Here is a 19,197-nt window from a genome sequence, read left to right as displayed (position 1 = left end):
AAATTATCTGCCATCAAGGCAGGAAGAGAGGTTGGAAAGGGAGGTATACTGGAGACATTGGTGGTGGAGAATGTGCCCTGGTGAAGGGGTGGGTGTTGGATCATTGTATGACTGAAACTCAAACATGAAAGCTTTGTAACTCTATCTCACGGTAATTCAAGAACAGATTTTTTTTTAAAGTCAGGGTGTGACTCCATGTCAGGGGTAACTCAGAGGGGGCTGGGTTGAGTGTCTCAGTTCACCCCAGCAGAACCCCGGCAGCTGCAAACCTCCAGAACTCAGTCGGAGCCATGCTCAAGGTTGCGTTCCACAAACTTGGACAAGCCTCACCCACAAGGGAACTTGCAGAAGCACTCCCGGAAGAGAGCAGCATAGATCTGCTCTATAATCGTATTCTAAATTTTAGAATTCCTGCAACATGCGGCCACGTTTGTGGCCGTGCGACTTCTCACACTGCACCCCACTGATGTACTGAGAGTAGCACACATTTGTCTGGGTTTAACATGCATATTTGTAATCTCTCATAAGGTAAAGGTAAAGGTAAAGGCCCTCCCGTTGATCGTCGATTTGCTCGAGCGGGCCCAGTAACGTCTCCATTGGAGACTTTGTTGTTACTGTGTCTGGCATATCGAATACTCTCGGTAGCTTGCTGGGCTCTCCGAGAGGGGCGGAGGAATCGAACTCGGGTCGGCCATGTTGGCCGCGTGTAAGGCGAACGCCCTACCCGCTGTGCTAAGGGCTTAAATGGTTCCAGGGTGAAACACAACAATCTTCACATGCTTTCCTCTTAGGGGGGTAGGGAAAGGTGCCAGGTGGTGGGATTGGTGCTTGAATATTACGTGTAATGGATTTTTGTGCATGTAATGAATTATTGTGAACAACCTTTTTTTTTTTTGCTTTTTGGCTTTTTGGGTCACATCCAGCGATGCACAGGGGTTACTCCTGGCTCTGCACTCAGGAATTACCCCTGGCGGTGCTCAGGGGACCCTATGGGATGCTGGGAATTGAATCCGGGTTGGCCAAATGCAAGGCAAATGCTGTGCTATCTCTCCAGCCCCCTATTATGAACAACTTTATAAAAATAAAATTAAATAAAAAAAAAAAAAGTCAGGGCTCCTGAAAGCCCCTGGGGTTTGGGGCTGGCAGTGTCCTGAAGAAGGAAAGCTCCTCCCCTTAATCGTGTACTTATTCTAGGAGCTTCCTCCAACTCGGACAATGAGTCTGCCTGCCTCCCGCGTCCCAGCTACCAGAGGAAACTGGACATCAAGAGACACAGGGGCCAGGTAAGGACAGGAGTTGGGCAAGCAGGCGACCAGACAGCCCGTCCCAGGAAGGAGCTGGAAGCTTGGTTCCTCCATCCCATAGCCTGTCACTGAATCCTTTTGGCTGTACCAACGGTTTTCAAAGTGAGAGCGAGTTATTGTAAACAAGTTTGCAGCCAACTCCTGGAAACCATTTGGCTCTTAAGAATAGAGCCCGGGAACCGCTTAGGGCTGCAGGTTAAATAACCCCTCGTGGACTTTACCCCTGATTCTCTGATCATTCCCCCAGGGTAATTTTCTTACTTCCCGGTGGCATCAACGGAGCGAGTCATTCGACTGGGCTACCATGGTGAAGAAGGTGGCCGTGATCGGGGCTGGGGTCAGCGGGCTGGCCTCTCTGAAGTGCTGTGTAGATGAGGGCCTTTCCCCCACTTGCTTTGAGCAAACAGAAGACATCGGGGGACTCTGGAGGTTCAAGGTAAGCACCCTGGTCGAGCTGTGAGCACCTGTGAATCATGGTCCCTTCTGAGGACTTGGCTAAGTCCCTGCACTCAGAAATGCTCTTCTTGGCTGTCATCACGGACTCGGTCACTAAGTCCACTGAATCACACGGAAAGGAGTTCTTGGGGTTCAGCAAGTGGTCTTGGACCCCAGCTTTCTTCCACTCAGCACAACAGACTAAAACTAGTTTGCTTGATGTGATAAGGGTCAGGGATTCTTTGCAAGGCGCCCCTTCTAGTCTGCCCTAGAGAAATTGCTTTTTTTTTTTAGTTCTTTTATTTTTTTTTCTTTTGGGGTCACACCTGGTGATGCTCAGGGGTTACCCCTGGCTTTGCACTCAGGAATTACTTCTGGTGGTGCTCAGGGGGACCCTATAGGATGCCGGGGACTGAACCCAGGTCTACTGTGTGCAAGGCAAATTATCTACCTGCTGTACTATCAATCCAGCCCACAGCAAATTTTGTTGTTGCTGTTGTTTTGTTTTGTTTTGTCTTGTTTTGTTTGCTTTTTGGGTCCAACCTGGCGATGCTCAGGGCTGACTCCCGGCTCTGCACTCAGGAATCACTCCTGGCGGTGCTCGGGGGACCCTATGGGACGCCGGGATCAAACCTGGGTTGGCTGCATGCCAGGCAAATGCCCTACCTGCTGTGCTATCGCTCCAGCCCCAGCAAATGCTTTTTGAGCCCCTGCTTTTGCGACCCCTGACTTATTTCTGGCCAATAGATTGTGTTTTTAGCCTCACTGGTGACATTCTAGGGTAACTGCTAGGAACTCACAGAATATATTGGAAATTTTTTTGCTGGGCCCAAATTCATTCTGCCAGCCAGCCCCCAGTATTGGCAGGGCGAGTTGTCCTTCTGAAATTGTCCAGAAAGACGCAGAGAGAAAAACAGCTGTCACGACTGGGGTTCTTCCTTGCCACAAGAACGAGGCATGTGATCTTGGCACTAGGCCTGTGATCAGGTATTTACATTCCGGGTCTTGTTTTCCTCAGCTCTGTCAAGGAGTTGACGTCAGGAAGCGGGGAATGGTCTCATGGCGCTGTTTTTGCCTTAATTTAATTTTTATAAAGTTATTCACAATAATTGATTACATGTGATATTCAAACACCAATCCCACCAACACTGCACCTTCCCACCCGACTAAGAGAAAAGTGTGTGAATATTGTTGTATTTCATCCTGGAGCCATGAAGCCCTTGTATAAGACATTACAGACATTAGGCTGGAGCGATAGCACAGCAGGGAGGGCGTTTGCCTTGCACGCTGCCGACCCGGGTTCGATTCCCGGCATCCCATAGGGTCCCCTGAGCACTGCCAGGAGTGATTCCTGAGTGCAGAGCCAAGAGGAACCCCTGAGCATCGCCTAGTGTAACCCCAAAAAGCAAAAAAGCAAAAAAGCAAAAAAAAAAAAAATGACGTGACACAGTCCTGGGGCTGCTGTCCCAGCCAGGGGACACCCAGGCAGCTAGGCCCTGGCTTATGACCAAGCTCTCATTCAGGGTCTTTCTCACAAATAAGGCAAGCCAAAGTTTCGGCTCAGAATACAAGAGCAAGAACTTTAGGATTACGAATCGGGTCCAGCTAATGAGGGGGTTGGCACAGGAGGGGACAGTGCAGATAGAAGTGACAGCTTGGAGTGCCTGGAATACAGATGTGAGTGGGGATCACCAGGAGACCCCCGATGAGCTGACCAGTAAGGAGGAAGTCAGGGCTAGCTAGCCATCCGTCTCCAACCAAATCCCATGCCAATTTAAAAAAAAAAATTTTTAATTTTTTTATTTCATCCCAGTGAGATACACAGTTACGAGGTTGCTCATAATTGGGTTTCAATTACATAATATTCCAACATCCGACCCTTCACCAGTTCACATTTCCCATCACCAATGTCCACAGTTCCCCTTCCCACTTCCCATCTCTATGGCAAACACTTTTCTTTCTCTCCTCTCTCTCTTTCTCTCTCTCTTTCTCTCTCTCTCTCTCCTTTTGAGCCTTATGGTTTGCAATACAGATACTGAAAGGTTATCAGGTTATATTCCTTTACCCAATTTCAACACTCAGTTCTTGTCCAGAGTGACCATTTCTGTTACTGTCCTGCTGGTCCCTTCTCTATTTTATCTGCCCTTTGCCTCACTGACACTTGTGGCAAACTTCCAACCACTGACCATTCCAAAAGACGATTTTTTTTTTAACATTCAGGTTCTCAAATACATAGACTCTAAGATCCATTGACAGGGTTTCTTGATTCAAAATCTTAGGAGGAAGAGAATTCATTTTCGCCATGAACCCCAACTGAAACCAAGCTGGTCTCAGAGAAGCTGTAACGATAGTACAACGGTGAGGGCGTCTGCCTTGCACGCGGCCCACCCGGGTTCGATTCCCGGCATCCCATAGGGTCCCCAAGTACTGCCAGGAGTAATTCCTGAGTGCAGAGCCAGGAGTAACCCCTGAGCATCGCTGGGTGTGACCCAAAAAAAAAAGCAGAGAGAGAGAGAGAGAAAGAGAGAGAAGTTTGAGAAAACAATAGTACTTGCTCTTTTTTGGGGTAGAGCACTCTGCATTGCACATGGCTGACCCGGGTTTGATCCCCAGAACCCTGTGTGTTCCGCTGAGCACAGCCAGGAGTGATTCCTGAATGCAAAGCCAGGAGTAAGTCCTGGGCAACACTGGGTGTGACCCAAAACAAAACAAAACAAAAGCCTACTAATTCAATTACCTAAGCACACTCAGAGTTAATGGCAGAAGTATGCAGAAGAGTAGAGAAGGAACTGGAAAATAGCCTGACTCACACTCATTTCTTTGTGTGTGTGTGTGTGTGTGTGTGTGTGTGTAATTTCTGTATTTTTAATTGAGTCATCTTGAGGCACATGGTTACAAAGCTGTTCATGATCAGAATTCAATCATATACATTCATTTCTTAATCAACTACTCACTGTTATGGTCGTTGTCGCCCTTCCTTTATGGTATTATTAAGTATAGCAATTATACTTAATAATAATTAACTAGGGACTGGAGCAGTAGCACAGCGGGTAGGGCGTTGGCCTTGCATCAGCCGACCCGGGTTCGATTCCCAGCATCCCATATGGTCCCCCAAGCACAGCCAGGAGAAATTCCTGAGTGCAGAGCCAGGAGTGACCCAAAAAGAAAAAGAAAAATAAGTATATTTATTTATACTTAATTATAAATTAAGTGTAAATAATACTTAATAATTCCTATCTTGCATGGCAGAGCCTGGCAAGCTCCCCGTGACGTATTCGATATGCCAGACACAGTAACAACAAAGTCTCCAATGGAGACGTTACTGGGCCCGCTCGAGCAAATCGATGAACAATGGGAGGACAGTGACAGTGACAGCGTTTTAGTATCTGATCTTCGTATTGGAAAGATTAACCCCTCCCTTATTTATCATTTGCTTGCCGTCTAAGCGGTGAGAATTATTTTGAAGGGACTATCCAAAATTAGGTTTAAATGAATTTTAGAAAGATACTTTCTGCCCTTAAAGATTTCTGTTGGAGGGGCTGGAGTGATAGCACAGTGGGTAGGGCATTTGCCGGGTTCAATTCCCAGCATCCCATAGGGTCCCCCGAGCACCGCCAGGAGTGATTCTGGAGTGCAGAGCCAGGAGGAACCCCTGTGCATCGCCAGGTGTGACCCAAAAAGCCAAAAAAAAAAAAAAAAGATTTCTGTTGGAGGCAGGGCAGGGGGGGGAATGGGGATGGAATGGGGGGTGGGAGGGTTACTGGGATCCGTGGTGGTGGGAAATGGGCACTGGTGGAGGGATGGGTATTCAAAATAAATAAATAAATTTAATTTAAAAAAAAAGATTTCTGTTGCTGTTATAGTCCCAGCATCTGAAGCCTTAAAAACACCAATACCTCTCTATGGGTTAGATAAAAAGTTTTAATTAATTAAGCCTTTTAGATCTAGATTGGTTAAGGAAAAAACTCTCTCTTGAAACTGCAAATTCTTTTCTCTATCCCAAGCAAACAAAGAAATTCCCTGGGGTAAATATATCCTCCTTTATGCAATAAGCAAAAATTCACAGTGGGTCTTGAGGGAAGATGCCACAAAGCATGCTGGGAGTCTCCAATCCCAGGAAACTTTGTCCCTTCCCAGTTCTGCCATCCAGAATTAATTCTGAAAGCAGCGCATTCCTTCAGTTCTGTATTTACCCATAATCTTTCCAAAAATCATGTTAATAAGTTAGAAAGGGTCCCTGACCCCTCCCCTCCCAGCCTAAGGCTCTCCAGCGACCCCTGGTGGCAGTTCTGGAATAGCGGGAGGAAGGGTCCTCAAATTTTTAGCTCATTTTCTAGCAAAAGGGAGGGAATACTAGGAGACCTTCCTCATCCCATTCCCTGACACACACACACACACACACACACACACACACACACACAACAACACACACCTTTCTCCTGAAGAGAAAACAAAGGTTCAGTTTGCCCAGGAGAACACGGGTGGTTGCAGTAACATCCAAATGAAGGTCTCCAGAACTAAATCCTCACACCTCACCGCCTTGCGAGGTGTGTGGAGAGGAAACTGCGTGTCTCTCGACTCCTTTTCAGTGCTCTGGTGCTTGGCCACGGGGATACCTCCAGGGACAATGCTTTCGTTTGTTTGTTGGAGGCTTGGTTTACTATTTGGAAATAAACATGCCTTTATTGATAGAGGCGTAAATAAATAATCCCCTGGATGTTTGCACTCAATTATTTTTATCTTTCTATCCAGCTCTACCTGTCTTGCCTCTTGGTTTACTTCTTCTATTTTATTTATTCAGGGCTGGAGCAATGGCACAGCGGATCAGGTGTTTGCCTTGCATCTGGCCGGCCAGGCTGAGCTGGGTTCAATTCCTCCGCCCCTCTCGGAGAGCCCGGCAAGCTCCCAAGAGTATCTCGCCCGCACGGCAAAGCCTGGCAAGCTCCCCGTGACGTATTCGATATGCCAAACACAGTAACATGTCTCACAATGTTACTGGGCCCGCTCAAGCAAGTCGATGAACAATGAGAGGACAGTGACATTTTTATTTATTTATTTATTTATTGCTTTGGGGGTTACTCCCGGCTCTGCACTCAGGAATTACTCCTGGCAGTACTCAGGGGACCCAGTGGGATGTCGAAGACCGAACCAGGGTCATTCATGAACAAGGCAAACCCCCACCCCGCTATGCTATCACTCGGGCCGTAATTTATTTCTTCTAGATTCAATCTGAAAACTCCCTTTCCCTCTTGGAATGGGACTCCCAGCCAAGATCCAACATTTCAAAGAAACCTGGAACGTGTGTGGTGCTCAGACCCAGAGGTACTGGGGTGTCAGGACTAAGTGAGGTGGTGCTGGCAATAGTACTCCAGACCTCACCCATCACGGCCTGCGCTCCAGCCCTTTAAACTATCTCCTCGACCCCTCAGCTACATTTTTTTTTCTTTTTGAATCATATCTGGCGATGCTCGGGGGTTACTCCTGGCTTTTCACGCAGGAATTACTCCTGGCGGTGCCCGGGGGACCATATGGGATGCTGGGAATTGAACCCGGGTTGGCTGGATGCCAGGCAAAAGCCCTACCCTCTGTGATATTGCTCCATCCCCCATTATTTGTAAAAGATTTTATTATACAGGCACTTTTGTTCTCTCTCTCTCTCTCTCTCTCTCTCTCTCTCTCTCTCTCTCTCTCTCTCTCTCTCCTTTTGGGCATTGTGGTTTGCAATACAGATACTGAAAGGTTATCAGGATTATCCCTGTATCTACTTTGAACACTCAGACCTTGTCCAGCGTGACCCTTCCCAGCTATTACTGGACATCTGGTCCCTTCTCTATCTGACCCACCCTCCGCCCCCCACACACTTGTGGTCGATTCCAACCACTGACCGGTCCTCCTAGAACCTGTTTTCTTTTCCCTGGTCATGGGCATAACTCATACAACAAATGAATGCCGTCTTTCTATATCTGTCCCTCTCTTTCTGGCTCATTTCACTCAGCGTAATACTCTCCAAGTCTTTGCACTTATAGGCAAATTTCACGACTTCATTTTTCCTAACATCAGCTATATTTTAAAGCCAGTGACAGGGCTGAAGCGTTAGCACAACTGGGAAGGCGTTTGCCTTGCACACGGCCGATGGGTATGATTCCCAGCATCCCATAGGCTCCCCTGAGCACCACCAGGAGCAATTCCTGAGTGCATGAGCCAGGAGTAACCCCTGTGCATCAGCGGGTGTGACCCAAAAAAGAAAAAAAAATAACCAACTTGTGGAAGGTTAGGAATTAACGTAGTCTGACTCCAACCCTCCTGTTTAGCTCTGATCTATATCATTTATAAACATGTATTGACTTGATTGGGCCGGGAAATTTATTTCTTGGCTTCCTGAAGGATTTCCTGAGTTGAAAATTGGATTGCCTGAGGATGTCAGATACTGCATTTTGCCGAGAACATTGTGTTCCATCATTCTGAGTTTGCATATCATTTTCAGTTCTACCATTATGCAATGTGAAACTATTATTTAGAAATTAAAGTATCATGATTTATCATCACACCTTCAGCTAATTGTTTCCTGAAGAATGAGACAGCACCCTCCTTTATTCTGACAAAAACTCCCTTCGCATTCAATCACCATGTCAAACGCTAATTATTTTTTTCTTTTTGGGCCACACCTGGTGTTTCTCAGGGCTGACTCCTGGCTCTGCACTCAGGAATTACTCCTGACAGTGCATGGGGGTGGGGGGGACAAGATGAGATGCTGGGGATCGAACCCGGGTCAGCTGTGCAAGGCAAATACTCTACCAACTGAACTATTGCTCCAGCCCCTCAAACACTAAATCTGGCATATCCTAATGAGGCTAGATTTTACTAGATCCCTTGAAATTATAACAAAATTATTGTCAGGGCTTCTAGACTAGGAAAATTAAGACATTGTCACATAGCTTATAGGAAAGACCAATTAACACTTGTTCTATGGATGCACAGGTGGATTAGTGAATGGGTGAGTGGGAGAGTAGATGGTGGGTGAAAGTGTAGATGGGTAAAACAATGAGAAAGAATGTGCAACAGAATAGCCAGAATCTGGAAAAAAGCCCGAGTGCCTGGGAACAGATAACTGGTTAAAGAAAGTTTGGTACATCTACGCAATGGAATACTATGCAGCTGTTAAAAGGGATGAAGTCCTGAAATTTGCATATGAGTGGGTCAACATGGAGAGTATCATGCTAAGTGAAATGAGTCAGAAAGAGAGGGACAGACATAGAAAGATTGCACTCATTTGTGGAATATAAAGTAACAGAATGGGAGACTAACATGCAAGAATAGTAGAGATAGGTACCAGGAGGTTTGCTCCACAGCTTGGAAGCCAGCCTCACATGCTGGGGGAAAAGGCAGCTCAGATAAAGTAGGGACCAAGTAAAGGGTGTTTGGAGATCCAGCTCGGGATGGGAGATGCGTGCCGAAAGTAGACTTATAGACCAAAAATGATGGCCATTCAATACTTGCATTGCAGACCACAACACCTAAAAAGGAGAGAATTAAAGGGAATGCGCCTGACACAGAGGCAGGGGGTGGGGAATATGGGGGGATGGGAGGGACACTAGGAACCTTGGTGGTGGAGAACCAGCACCGGTGGAGGGATGGGTTCTCGATCATTGTTTGACTGAAACATAAAGCATGAAAGTTTATAAGTTGTGCAATTGTACCTCATGGTGATCCATTAAAAAATTAAAATTAAAATTAAATGAAGTTTAGGTAAGGTAAGGTAAAGGCCCTCCCGTTGATCGTCGATTTGCTCGAGCGGGCCCAGTAACGTCTCCATTGGAGACTTTGTTGTTACTGTGTCTGGCATATCGAATACTCTCGGTAGCTTGCCGGGCTCTCCGAGAGGGGCGGAGGAATCGAACTCGGGTCGGCCATGTTGGCCGCGTGTAAGGCGAACGCCCTATCGCTGTGCTATCGAAAATGAAGTTTAAAAATAAATAAAAAGAAAATTAGAAAGAATGTGTAAGGGAGGGAAGGGGATCTTGACTAATATAGGCCTCTGTTTACCAAGGATACTAGATATCAATTTTTTCGCTTTTTTTTTTTTTTTGCTTTTTGGGTCACACCCAGCAATGCACAGGGGTTCCTCCTGGCTCTGCGCTCAGGAATTACCCCTGGCAGTGCTCAGTGGACCCTATGGGATGCTGGGAATTGAACCCGGGTTGGCCGCGTGCAAGGCAAACGCCCTACCCCTGTGCTATTGCTCCAGCCCCTAGATATCATTCTTAGGCTGTATGATCTGAGAAGAAATACTGTGTTCTCTTTGCTGACTTAATCAGGCAACTGATAACCAGGAGGTTGCAACAGCGGCAGACCTAGAATCAGGCACCCACAGTTTATGTTTCTTTGGGCAGTTTGATATCAAGTAAGGCCCTCATACAGATAGTTCAGAAATGACGCTTTTCTGACTTGGCGGTCAGCCAACAGCCAGCTGAGACAGATGCTAGTTCCAAGACCTCTGGCTTCTTCCTTAACAACAGCACCAGCGAGAACCAAATTTCTGGATTCTAGAACATTCCCTGGTACAGAAGAAGGGGCTAAAGCCCGAGGGAATGAACAGGGACAGGCACACAATTTTTTTTTTCTTTTTGAGTCACAGCTGGCGATGCACAGGGGTCCCTCCTGGCTCTGCACTCAGGAATCACTCCTGGCGGTGCTCAGGGGACCCTGTGGGATGCTGGGACTCGAACCCGGGTCGGCCGTGTGCAAGGCAAACGCCCTACTCAGTGTGCTATAGCTCCAGCCCCAGGAATAAGCATTCTGGACCTTTCGTGGTGCTTAGATTAGAAATAAATATTTTCCTTTCTTTACTGTGGAAGAGACAATGGTTCTATTCAAGTCTGGCTAAGTGGCTTCAGTTGATGTCTGTGTTCCTACAAATTCCCCATGTCTATACTCGAACGCTGAGTCTAGCCAGCAATAAGCCCCTGTGGGCTTCTCAACGGTCTCTGCAGACTTTAGAAGCATTGGTGACGTGTTGGTGTCCAGGGCATCGACGGGCCATACTCGGCTCGGGTCATAATTTCACAGGACAGCCATTCTCATGGAAGGCTCTTCCTTGGAGGAGAGAAAAAATGAGAAAAATCAGCTCTCTCTCTCTCTCTCTCTCTCTCTCTCTCTCCTCTCCTCTCCTCTCCTCTCCTCTCTCTCCTCTCTCTCTCTCTCTCCTCTCTCTCTTTCCTCTCTCTCTCTCTCACGCACATACACACACCCTCTTCTCTCTTGTACACACACTCATTCTTCTTTCTTTTTTTAATTTTTATTTTAATAAATCACCGTGAGATGCAGTTACAGACTAACAAACTTTCGTGATGGCGTTTCAGTCATACAGTGCTCGAGTACCCATCCCTCCACCAGTGCCCATTCTCCACCACCAATGTTCCCAGTATCCCTCCCCCCACCCCCACCCCACCCCTTCCCACCCCCTGCCTCTGTGGCAGACACATTCCCTCTTTCTCTCTCTCTCTCTCTCTCTCTCTCTCTCTCTCTCTCTCTCTCTCTCTCCTTTCGGGTGTTATGGTTTGCAACATGGGCACTAAGTAGCCATCATGTTTGGTCCATAGTCTACTTTCAGCACCCATCTCGCATCCCAAGCGAGCCCTCCAACCATCATTTGCTTAGTGGTCTCTTCTCCATCCCACCTGTCTTTTCTTCCATCACATGAGATCGGCTCCCAAGCCGTGGGCCCACCCTCCTGGCCTTTATCTCTAATATCCTTAGGTGTTATTCTCCAATGATGTTACTGTAAACTCCACAGATGGGTGCACTCATTCTGTGTCTGGCCTGCTCTTTCTGACTCATTTCGCTTCGCATGATACTCTCCATGTTGATCCACTTATATTCAAATTTCATGATTTTGTCTTTTCTAACAGCTGCATAGTATTCCATTGTGTAGATATACCAAAGTTTCTTTAACCAGTCATCTGTTCTTGGGCACTTGGGTTTTGTCCAGATTCAGGCTATTGTAAATAGTGCTGTAAATAAACATACAAGTGCAGATGTCATTTCTACTGTGCATTTTTGCATCTCCGGGATATATTCCCAGAAGTAGTATTGCTGGGTCAAATGGGAGCTCAATTTCTAGTTTTTTTTAGTAACATCCATATTGTTTTCCAAAAAGGCTGGACCATTTGACATTCCCACCAGCAATGAAGGAGAGTCCCCTTCTCCCCACATCCATGCCAGCAGTGGTTGCTTTTGTTTTTTTGGATGTGTGTCAGTCTCTGTGGTGTGACACTCTTCTCTCTTGTACACACACACTCACACACGCACACACACACACACTCAAATTCTCTATTTTTCTCTCCCATTCACAATCCAAGCAATGGTTTCTTTTTTTGTTTGTTTGTTTTGGGGGGTTTTGTTTTGTTTTTTGTTTTTTTTTTTGGGTTTTTTTTTTTTTTTGGTTTTTGGGTCACACCTGGTGATGCTCAGGAATTACTCCTGGCTCTGCACTCAGGAATGACTCCTGACCATATGGGTTGCTGGGAATTGAACCCGTGCAAGTCCAATACCCTACCTGCTGTGCTATCGCTCCAGTCCCCAAGCACTGGTTTCAAGAGAGGGAGAAGAGGGGAGCGGTCTCCCCAGAATTTCAGCAGGGGCTCCTGGTTGTAATGACTGATGCTTACAGGATAGAGATAGGAATGCAAAATGTCTTTCTGAGTGCCCAAAGCATTGTCCCTTTGCTGCTCCATCCCTGGAGACAGTCCCTCTGGGTACCAACACCGGAAGTCCCCCCAAACTCATGCGCTCACTGCACCCATGCCCACCCTTATCACCTGGAAATTTCCCTCACCCCTTAGTCATAAACGAAGTTCCTCTCCAGCGCGTGTGAAGCTGAGAAGAAGCCTCCAAGGTTTTGCTTCATCCTACTTTGATTCGGTTCCCTAGGATAAGGTTGAAGAAGGCCGGGCCAGTATCTACCAGTCCGTCATCACCAACACCAGCAAAGAAATGTCTTGTTTCAGCGACTTCCCCATGCCGGAAGACTTCCCCAACTTCCTGCACAATTCTAAGCTCCTGGAATATTTCAGGATTTTCGCCCAAAAGTTTGATCTGCTCAAATATATTCAATTCAAGGTATTTTATTGGGGGGGAGGGGAGGCTGGGGAAAAATGAGGAAGGGAGGGTTTCCTTGGCCTTATCATATATAGTACTGTAGCACTGTCCTCCCGTTGTTCATCAATTTGCTCGAGCGGGCACCAGTAACGTCTCCATGGTGAGACTTGTGGTTACTGTGTTTGGCATCTCGAATACGACACGGGGAGCTTGCCAGGCTCTGCCATGCGGACGGGATTACTCTCGGTAGCTGGCCAGGCTCTCCGAGAGGGATGGAGGAATTGAACCCAGGTCGGCAGTGTACAAGACAAACCTCCTACCCAATGTTCTATCACTCCAGCCCATATATATATATATATATGTATATATATATATATATATATATATATATATAGTGACCATGATTGAGGGAAAAAATGGGGACTAAAATAAAAGATTCCTAACTATGCATGGATAGAAGCACAATAGGAAATTCTGGAAAAATCCTCATGAGTAGGGTTGGCCTTGGCCTCACATGAGGCCAACCCGGGTTCGATCCCCAGCATCCCATAGGGGCCCCTGAGCACTTTCAGGAGTGATTCCTGAGTGCAAAGCCAGAAGGAACCCCTGAGCATCACCAGCTGTGACCCCCCCAAAACTGTTGGTTAAAAAGAAAACTGTGAAGGGGCTGGAGTGATATAGCACAGTGGGGAGGGCGTTGGCCTTGCCCTCGGCCGACCCTGGTCCAATCCTCGGCATCCCATAGGGTCCCCCGAGCACCACCAGGAGTGATTCCTGAGTGCAGAGCCAGGAGGAACCCCTGAGCATGACCAGGTGTGACCTCCCCCAAAACCTTTGGTTAAAGAGAAAAGTGTGAATCAGGTGAGAAAGTTCTAGAATGTGATTCTCTGCTGTGAGCTGCGCTGGTGCAGACACCCAGAGAGGGTCTAGTGGTACCCGGGCCCCTGCTCCCAGGATGCTGAGCCCAGCAGCTATTGTGTCTGTCTGAGTCATTCTGAGCTGCCCAATCCCGTGTTCACCCCCAGACAACTGTCCTCAGCGTGAAAAGGCGCCCGGACTTCTCCTCCTCCGGCCAGTGGGAGGTGGTTACTGTGTGCAATGGTCAGGAACAAAAGGCCATCTTCGACGCCGTGATGGTTTGCAGTGGTCATCACATACTCCCTTACCTCCCACTCGACGCCTTTCCAGGTGAGCTACTCGTCTTGGGAAAGGGATGAGGGCGGGATTGGTTGCCCTGGCAGGGCCTAGGAGGAAGCGAGCTGGTCAGGAGGGAACGGCCTGGGCATCAAGGGACGGCTCCAGGTTCACTGACTCTTCCCAGATTTCAGACAGTTCTACTGACATCTCTGTCCAGAAAGTTCCACCCAGCTGGGCTACTTCCTTTCCGGCCAAAATGCTCCAGGTTGTCATGTCCACACACCCTTTGCTGCAGTACCAAGACAGAAAGAGAGTGGACAGAGAGACTTAGGAACCTGGACAGGGCAGGAGAAAGGCCCTGGGTGGTGGGGGGAGCCGTGGGGGTTGGGGGCACAAGCCTGCAGCCTCGACTCTGTCGCGACACCCCTCACCGTCCTTTCACGTAAGTTTCCTCACCCAGCCCTGAGCTGCCTGAGGAGGTTCTGTGCCCCTCCAGAGTTCACTGGTCAAGCCCAGAACAATCTACTGTGGTTTATTCCCGTGACTTAATATGTCACCTAGAGACTTACTGACCAACTGGAGGGTTTTATTTATTTATTTATTTACTTACTTATTTATTTATTTTGCTTTTTTTGTGCCCCACCCAGGCTGGCCCCTGGCTCTGCACGTGGGAATCACTCCTGGCGGTGCTCGGGGGACCCTATGGGATGTCGGGAATCGAACCCAAGTCAACCGTGTGCAAGGCAAACACACCCGGCTTTTTAAAGTGTCAGTCAGAGGAAGGAGCAATAGCATGGCAGATTTGGAGCTTGTCTTGCATACGACTGACCGACCCAGGTTCAATCCCCAGCATCCCATATGGTCCCCTGTGCCCTGCCAGAAGTGAGCCCTGAGCACTGCCGGGATGGCCCCCAAACAAACGATACACAACAACAACAAAAAAAACAATTCACAAGATGCCTCTACCATTTCCAGCCCGGGTCCGACTTGAGGTGGCGTTACTGACAGGGTCCCAGGTGACCTTCGCACAGCTGGTCAAGGGACCACGCAGTGAGAACGCATGACAAAATCTTCTTAGATGCAACCTATTACGATCCCTTAGCAAAGTCCTGTACAGTGAGTTATAGCTCAAGGCAGGGAGGAAAGTCACTTCAACTCCCATCCATGGGCCTGGTTTGACTTTGTTCAGTTTCTGCTCACTTTTGCAAAATATGAATGGCAAATAGTATTATAATCATGATCACTTGATCACTTGACTTCCCGTTAATCGTCGATTTGCTCGAGCGGGCTCCAGTAACGTCTCCATTTGTCCCTGTCGCGTGCTAGTGTAGCCCAATGGCATCTGTTCGCTCTAGGAACACGATAATTATGATAAATTTAGAATAACGTCACTTTGTGATGTTTAAAAACTAAATGCTGTGGGCTGGAGTGATAGCACAGCGGGTAGGGCATTTGCCTTGCATGCGTCCGACCTGGGTTCAATTCCCAGCATCCCATAGGGCCCCCCTGAGCACTGCCAGGAGTGATTCCTGAGTGCAGAGCCAGGAATCAGCCCTGAGCATCGCAGAGTGTGACCCAAAAAGCCAAAAAAAAAAAAGAGAAGAAGAAGCTATGAATGTATCATTATTCAATTCAAAGTAAGAGAATAAATAGCTGGAAGTTGGTATCTGACCCTTGGCTGTTACTCGTCAGAACTATTTTTTCAAAACCATAGAGAAATATATCACGAATCACGAATCACGACCATCCTGTTATTCGTCGATTGCCTCGAGCAGGTCCCAGTAACGTCTCCTTCATCCTAGCCCTGAGATTTTTAAGAAAGTGCTATATTCAAGGCTCTTTAGGAGAATGAGACCCATCATTGGTACTGGGTTTTGGCATATTGGGGACGCCACGGGGAGTTTGCCAGACTCTGCCATGTGGGCAGGCTACATTCGGTAACCTGCCAGTTGTCCAAAGTAGGAATGAGATAATAAGATGTCGTGCGGCCGCAAATGTGGCCACGCGGTTCCGGGAGCTGGTTTTTATAGTCTCTGAGTCTTGGCCGTTGATGGGATTACACGGTGCCAGAGGGCCAGTTGGTGGGTGTGACCCCCGCCTACTGGAATTCGGAGGATCTGGGTGGAGGATGCTCAGCCCTGATCCGAGTAGGCTTGGAGATCTCAGCCCCGGGACCCGCTTGCCTTTGTTTCTCTGCCGGTACCTTCAGGTGTGCGGAGAGTGGTCTCAGCATGGTGGTGGCTGGTCCTGGAGAGAAATATATATATATATTTATAAATAAATAAATATATATGTATATATATATATATATATATATATATATATCTTGGAGAGCCCGGCAAGCTACCAAGAGTATCCTGCCCACACAGGCAGAGCCTGGCAAGCTCCCTGTGGCGTATTCGATATGCCAAGAACAATAACAGGTCTCATTCCCCCGACCCTGAAAGAGCCTCCAATCGTTGGGAAAGATGAGTAAGGAGAGGTTGCTAAAATCCCAGGCTGGGAGGAATAGAGACGTTACTGGCACCCGCTCAAGTAAATCGAGGAACAACAGGATGACAGTGATACAGTGATACAGTGAATTCATCTGTAAACTGCAGATTTCTTAGGAAATCGACTCTCTCTCGGTCCTATATCCGAGGTGATGCCTTCCAGGTCTTGCTTGGCCCTTAGGGTTGGTAGTTTGGCCTTGCAAACTGTCCTAGAAGGAAGGACAGGCTGGACCAAAGCTTGAGCCCAGAAAGAAAACACTGAGGGTGCCATTGTATTGAAAAGAATGTTCTGGACCACAGTCTTCTCTCTTTCCTCCCTGAAGGCATTGAGAAGTTCAAAGGTCAGTATTTCCACAGCAGGCAATACAAGCGCCCCGAGGGCTTCGAGGGTAAACGCATCCTGGTGGTTGGAATCGGGAATTCGGCCTCTGACATCGCTGTGGAGCTGAGCAAGAAGGCGGCTCAGGTAGGGAAGGTTGCTGGGGTCGGGGACTCTGCCCTCCCACTGAGGGGTAAGCGGAGGGTCAGAGTTCAAACTAACTCATCACTGTCCAGATGAACCTGTCACTCGCTAGTCAGTTGGTTACTGCTGGGTTAGTTGTTCAGTTGATTAGTTGACTAGTGGCTGCTTAACTGGTTCGCTGACCAGCTAGTTGGTAGCTGAGTTGGTTGGTTGATCAATCTTTGTGCTATTGCTTAAAATTTTTTTTAAGTCAAAGGGGCTGGAGTGATAGCACAGCAGGAAGGGCGTTTGCCTTGCACGCTACCAACCCGGGTTCGATTCCCAGCATCCCCTAGGGTCCCCCGAGCACCGCCAGGAGTGATTCCTGAGTGCAGAGCCAGGAGGAACCCCTGAGCATCGTGGGTGGGAGTCCCAAAAAGCAAAAAAATAAACAAATACAAAGCAAACTAGGGGCTGGAGTGACAGCAGTGTGGGGAGGGCGTTTGCCCAGCACGCGGCCGACCCGAGTTCGATCCCCCGCATCCCATAGGGTCCCCCGAGCACCGCCAGGAGTGATTCCTGAGTGCAGAGCCAGGAGGAACCCCTGAGCATCGTGGGTGGGAGTCCCAAAAAGCAAAAAAATAAACAAATACAAAGCAAACTAGGGGCTGGAGTGACAGCAGTGTGGGGAGGGCGTTTGCCCAGCACGCGGCCCACCCGAGTTCGATCCCCCGCATCCCATAGGGTCCCCCGAGCACCGCCAGGAGTGATTCCTGAGTGCAGAGCCGGGAGTCAGCCCTGAGCATTGCTGGATGTGACTCAAAAAAAATTTTTTTAAGTCAAAAAGCCAATTTACCTCACAGTAACCCCATAATCAGCTATGACATAATATGACATACGGCAAGTCATTTCATTTCTGTGGGCAATCATTTTATCTTTTTTTTTTTCAAATAAGATGTTTGAACCAAAAGATCAGCAGAAAAAGCCCTTTTTGTCCCCAGGGGCTGCATGAAAAGTTGAGGTGTTCCTGGATGAGGAAGGGCCTCTTATAAACGTGCAGCCTCTATGAATTCTAGCTGGTGTTACTCAAGGCTCAAGAAAAGAATGATTTAAGGGCTGGACCGAGCAATAGCACAGAGGGAAGGGCATTTGCCTTGCATGTGGCCGACTGGGGGTTCGATTCCCAGCGTCCCATAGGGTCCCCCAGAGCCCCGCCAGGAGTCATTCCTGAGTGCAGAGCCAAGAGTAACCCCTAAGCATTGCTGGGTGTGACCCAAAAAGCAAAAAAAAAAAAAAGAATGATTTAATAGAGTCAGACTCCCAGCCAAGGTCATAAATATTCATGTGGGCACCAGGGGATTGATAATATAGCAACTGAGATGCATGTCTGGCAAGGGTTCAGTTCCCAGCACCATATGGTCTGAGCACTGTTGGGTGCAGCCACGGAGACCCAGCCGCCAGGCACTTCTGGGTGGTCCAGGTATGTCCAGAACCATAAGCCCAAGCAGTACTAATGTCCTTAAGTCCCATCCTGAACCACAAGCCCAGTTAGCCAAGAATAATTTGCCATGCCCACAGACCTCTTAAAAACCACGGAGAGGGCTAGACTGATAGCACAGCGGGGAGGGTGTTGGCCTTGCATGCGGCTGACCCAGGTTCGATTCCCAGTATCCCATATGGTCCCTCGAGCACTGTTAGGAGTGATTCCTGAGTGCTTGAACCAGGAGGAACCCCTGTGCATTGCTCGGTGTGGCCCAAAAGGGGGAAAAAAAACACTGAGGAACCAGCAGGATTGTCCAATGTTTGGAAATTAACACAAGTGTGTGTGTGTGTGTGTGTGTGTGTGTGTGTTGGGTGTGGAGGATAGTTAAGAGAGAGGAGGGTGAAGTAGAACAATAGTTGGAAATGGTCACTCTGGACAAGAACTGTGTATTGAAAGGAGGTCACACGATAACCTTTCAGCATTTGTATCACAAACTATAATGCCTGAAATGAGAGAGAGAAAGAGAGAGGGTGAGAGAGAGGGAGAAGGAGAGAGAGAGAGAGAGAGAAAGAGAGAGAGAGAAGAGAGGTGCCTGCCATAGAGGCAGGCTGGGGTGGGGGGAATTTTGGGGGGTCGGAGGGACCCTGGGGACCCTGGTGCTGGGGAATGTGCCCTGGTGGAGGGACGGGTGTTGGAACACTGTGTGACTGAAACCCAACCAGGAACAGCTTTGTCACGCTCTAAGCTCTTGGATTCCATTTTTCAAAATTCAAAAGTATTTTTTAAAAATAAAACCATGGAGATGGG

The 19,197-nt window shown here is 48.0% G+C and overlaps 1 protein-coding gene across 1 annotated transcript in view; it reads left to right on the top strand.

Moving 5' to 3' along the window:
• The window catches only part of FMO2 (flavin containing dimethylaniline monoxygenase 2), a 34,273-nt gene that overhangs the window by 3,599 nt on the left and 11,477 nt on the right, over positions 1-19,197 (top strand). Inside the window, exons 2-6 of the mRNA XM_056108420.1 lie at positions 1,195-1,283; positions 1,552-1,740; positions 12,669-12,857; positions 13,862-14,024; positions 16,789-16,931. Coding sequence (XP_055964395.1) covers positions 1,609-1,740; positions 12,669-12,857; positions 13,862-14,024; positions 16,789-16,931 — 627 coding nt within the window. The 5' untranslated portion in view covers positions 1,195-1,283; positions 1,552-1,608. The remainder of the gene's footprint in view (positions 1-1,194; positions 1,284-1,551; positions 1,741-12,668; positions 12,858-13,861; positions 14,025-16,788; positions 16,932-19,197) is intronic.

This window comes from Sorex fumeus, unplaced genomic scaffold (assembly GCF_029834395.1).
Source record: "Sorex fumeus unplaced genomic scaffold, SorFum_2.1 ptg000209l, whole genome shotgun sequence".
NCBI classification, from domain to species: Eukaryota; Metazoa; Chordata; class Mammalia; order Eulipotyphla; family Soricidae; genus Sorex; species Sorex fumeus.
The sequence above is the reverse complement of the archived record's forward strand: the minus strand, read 5'-3'. Positions and strand labels throughout refer to the sequence as shown.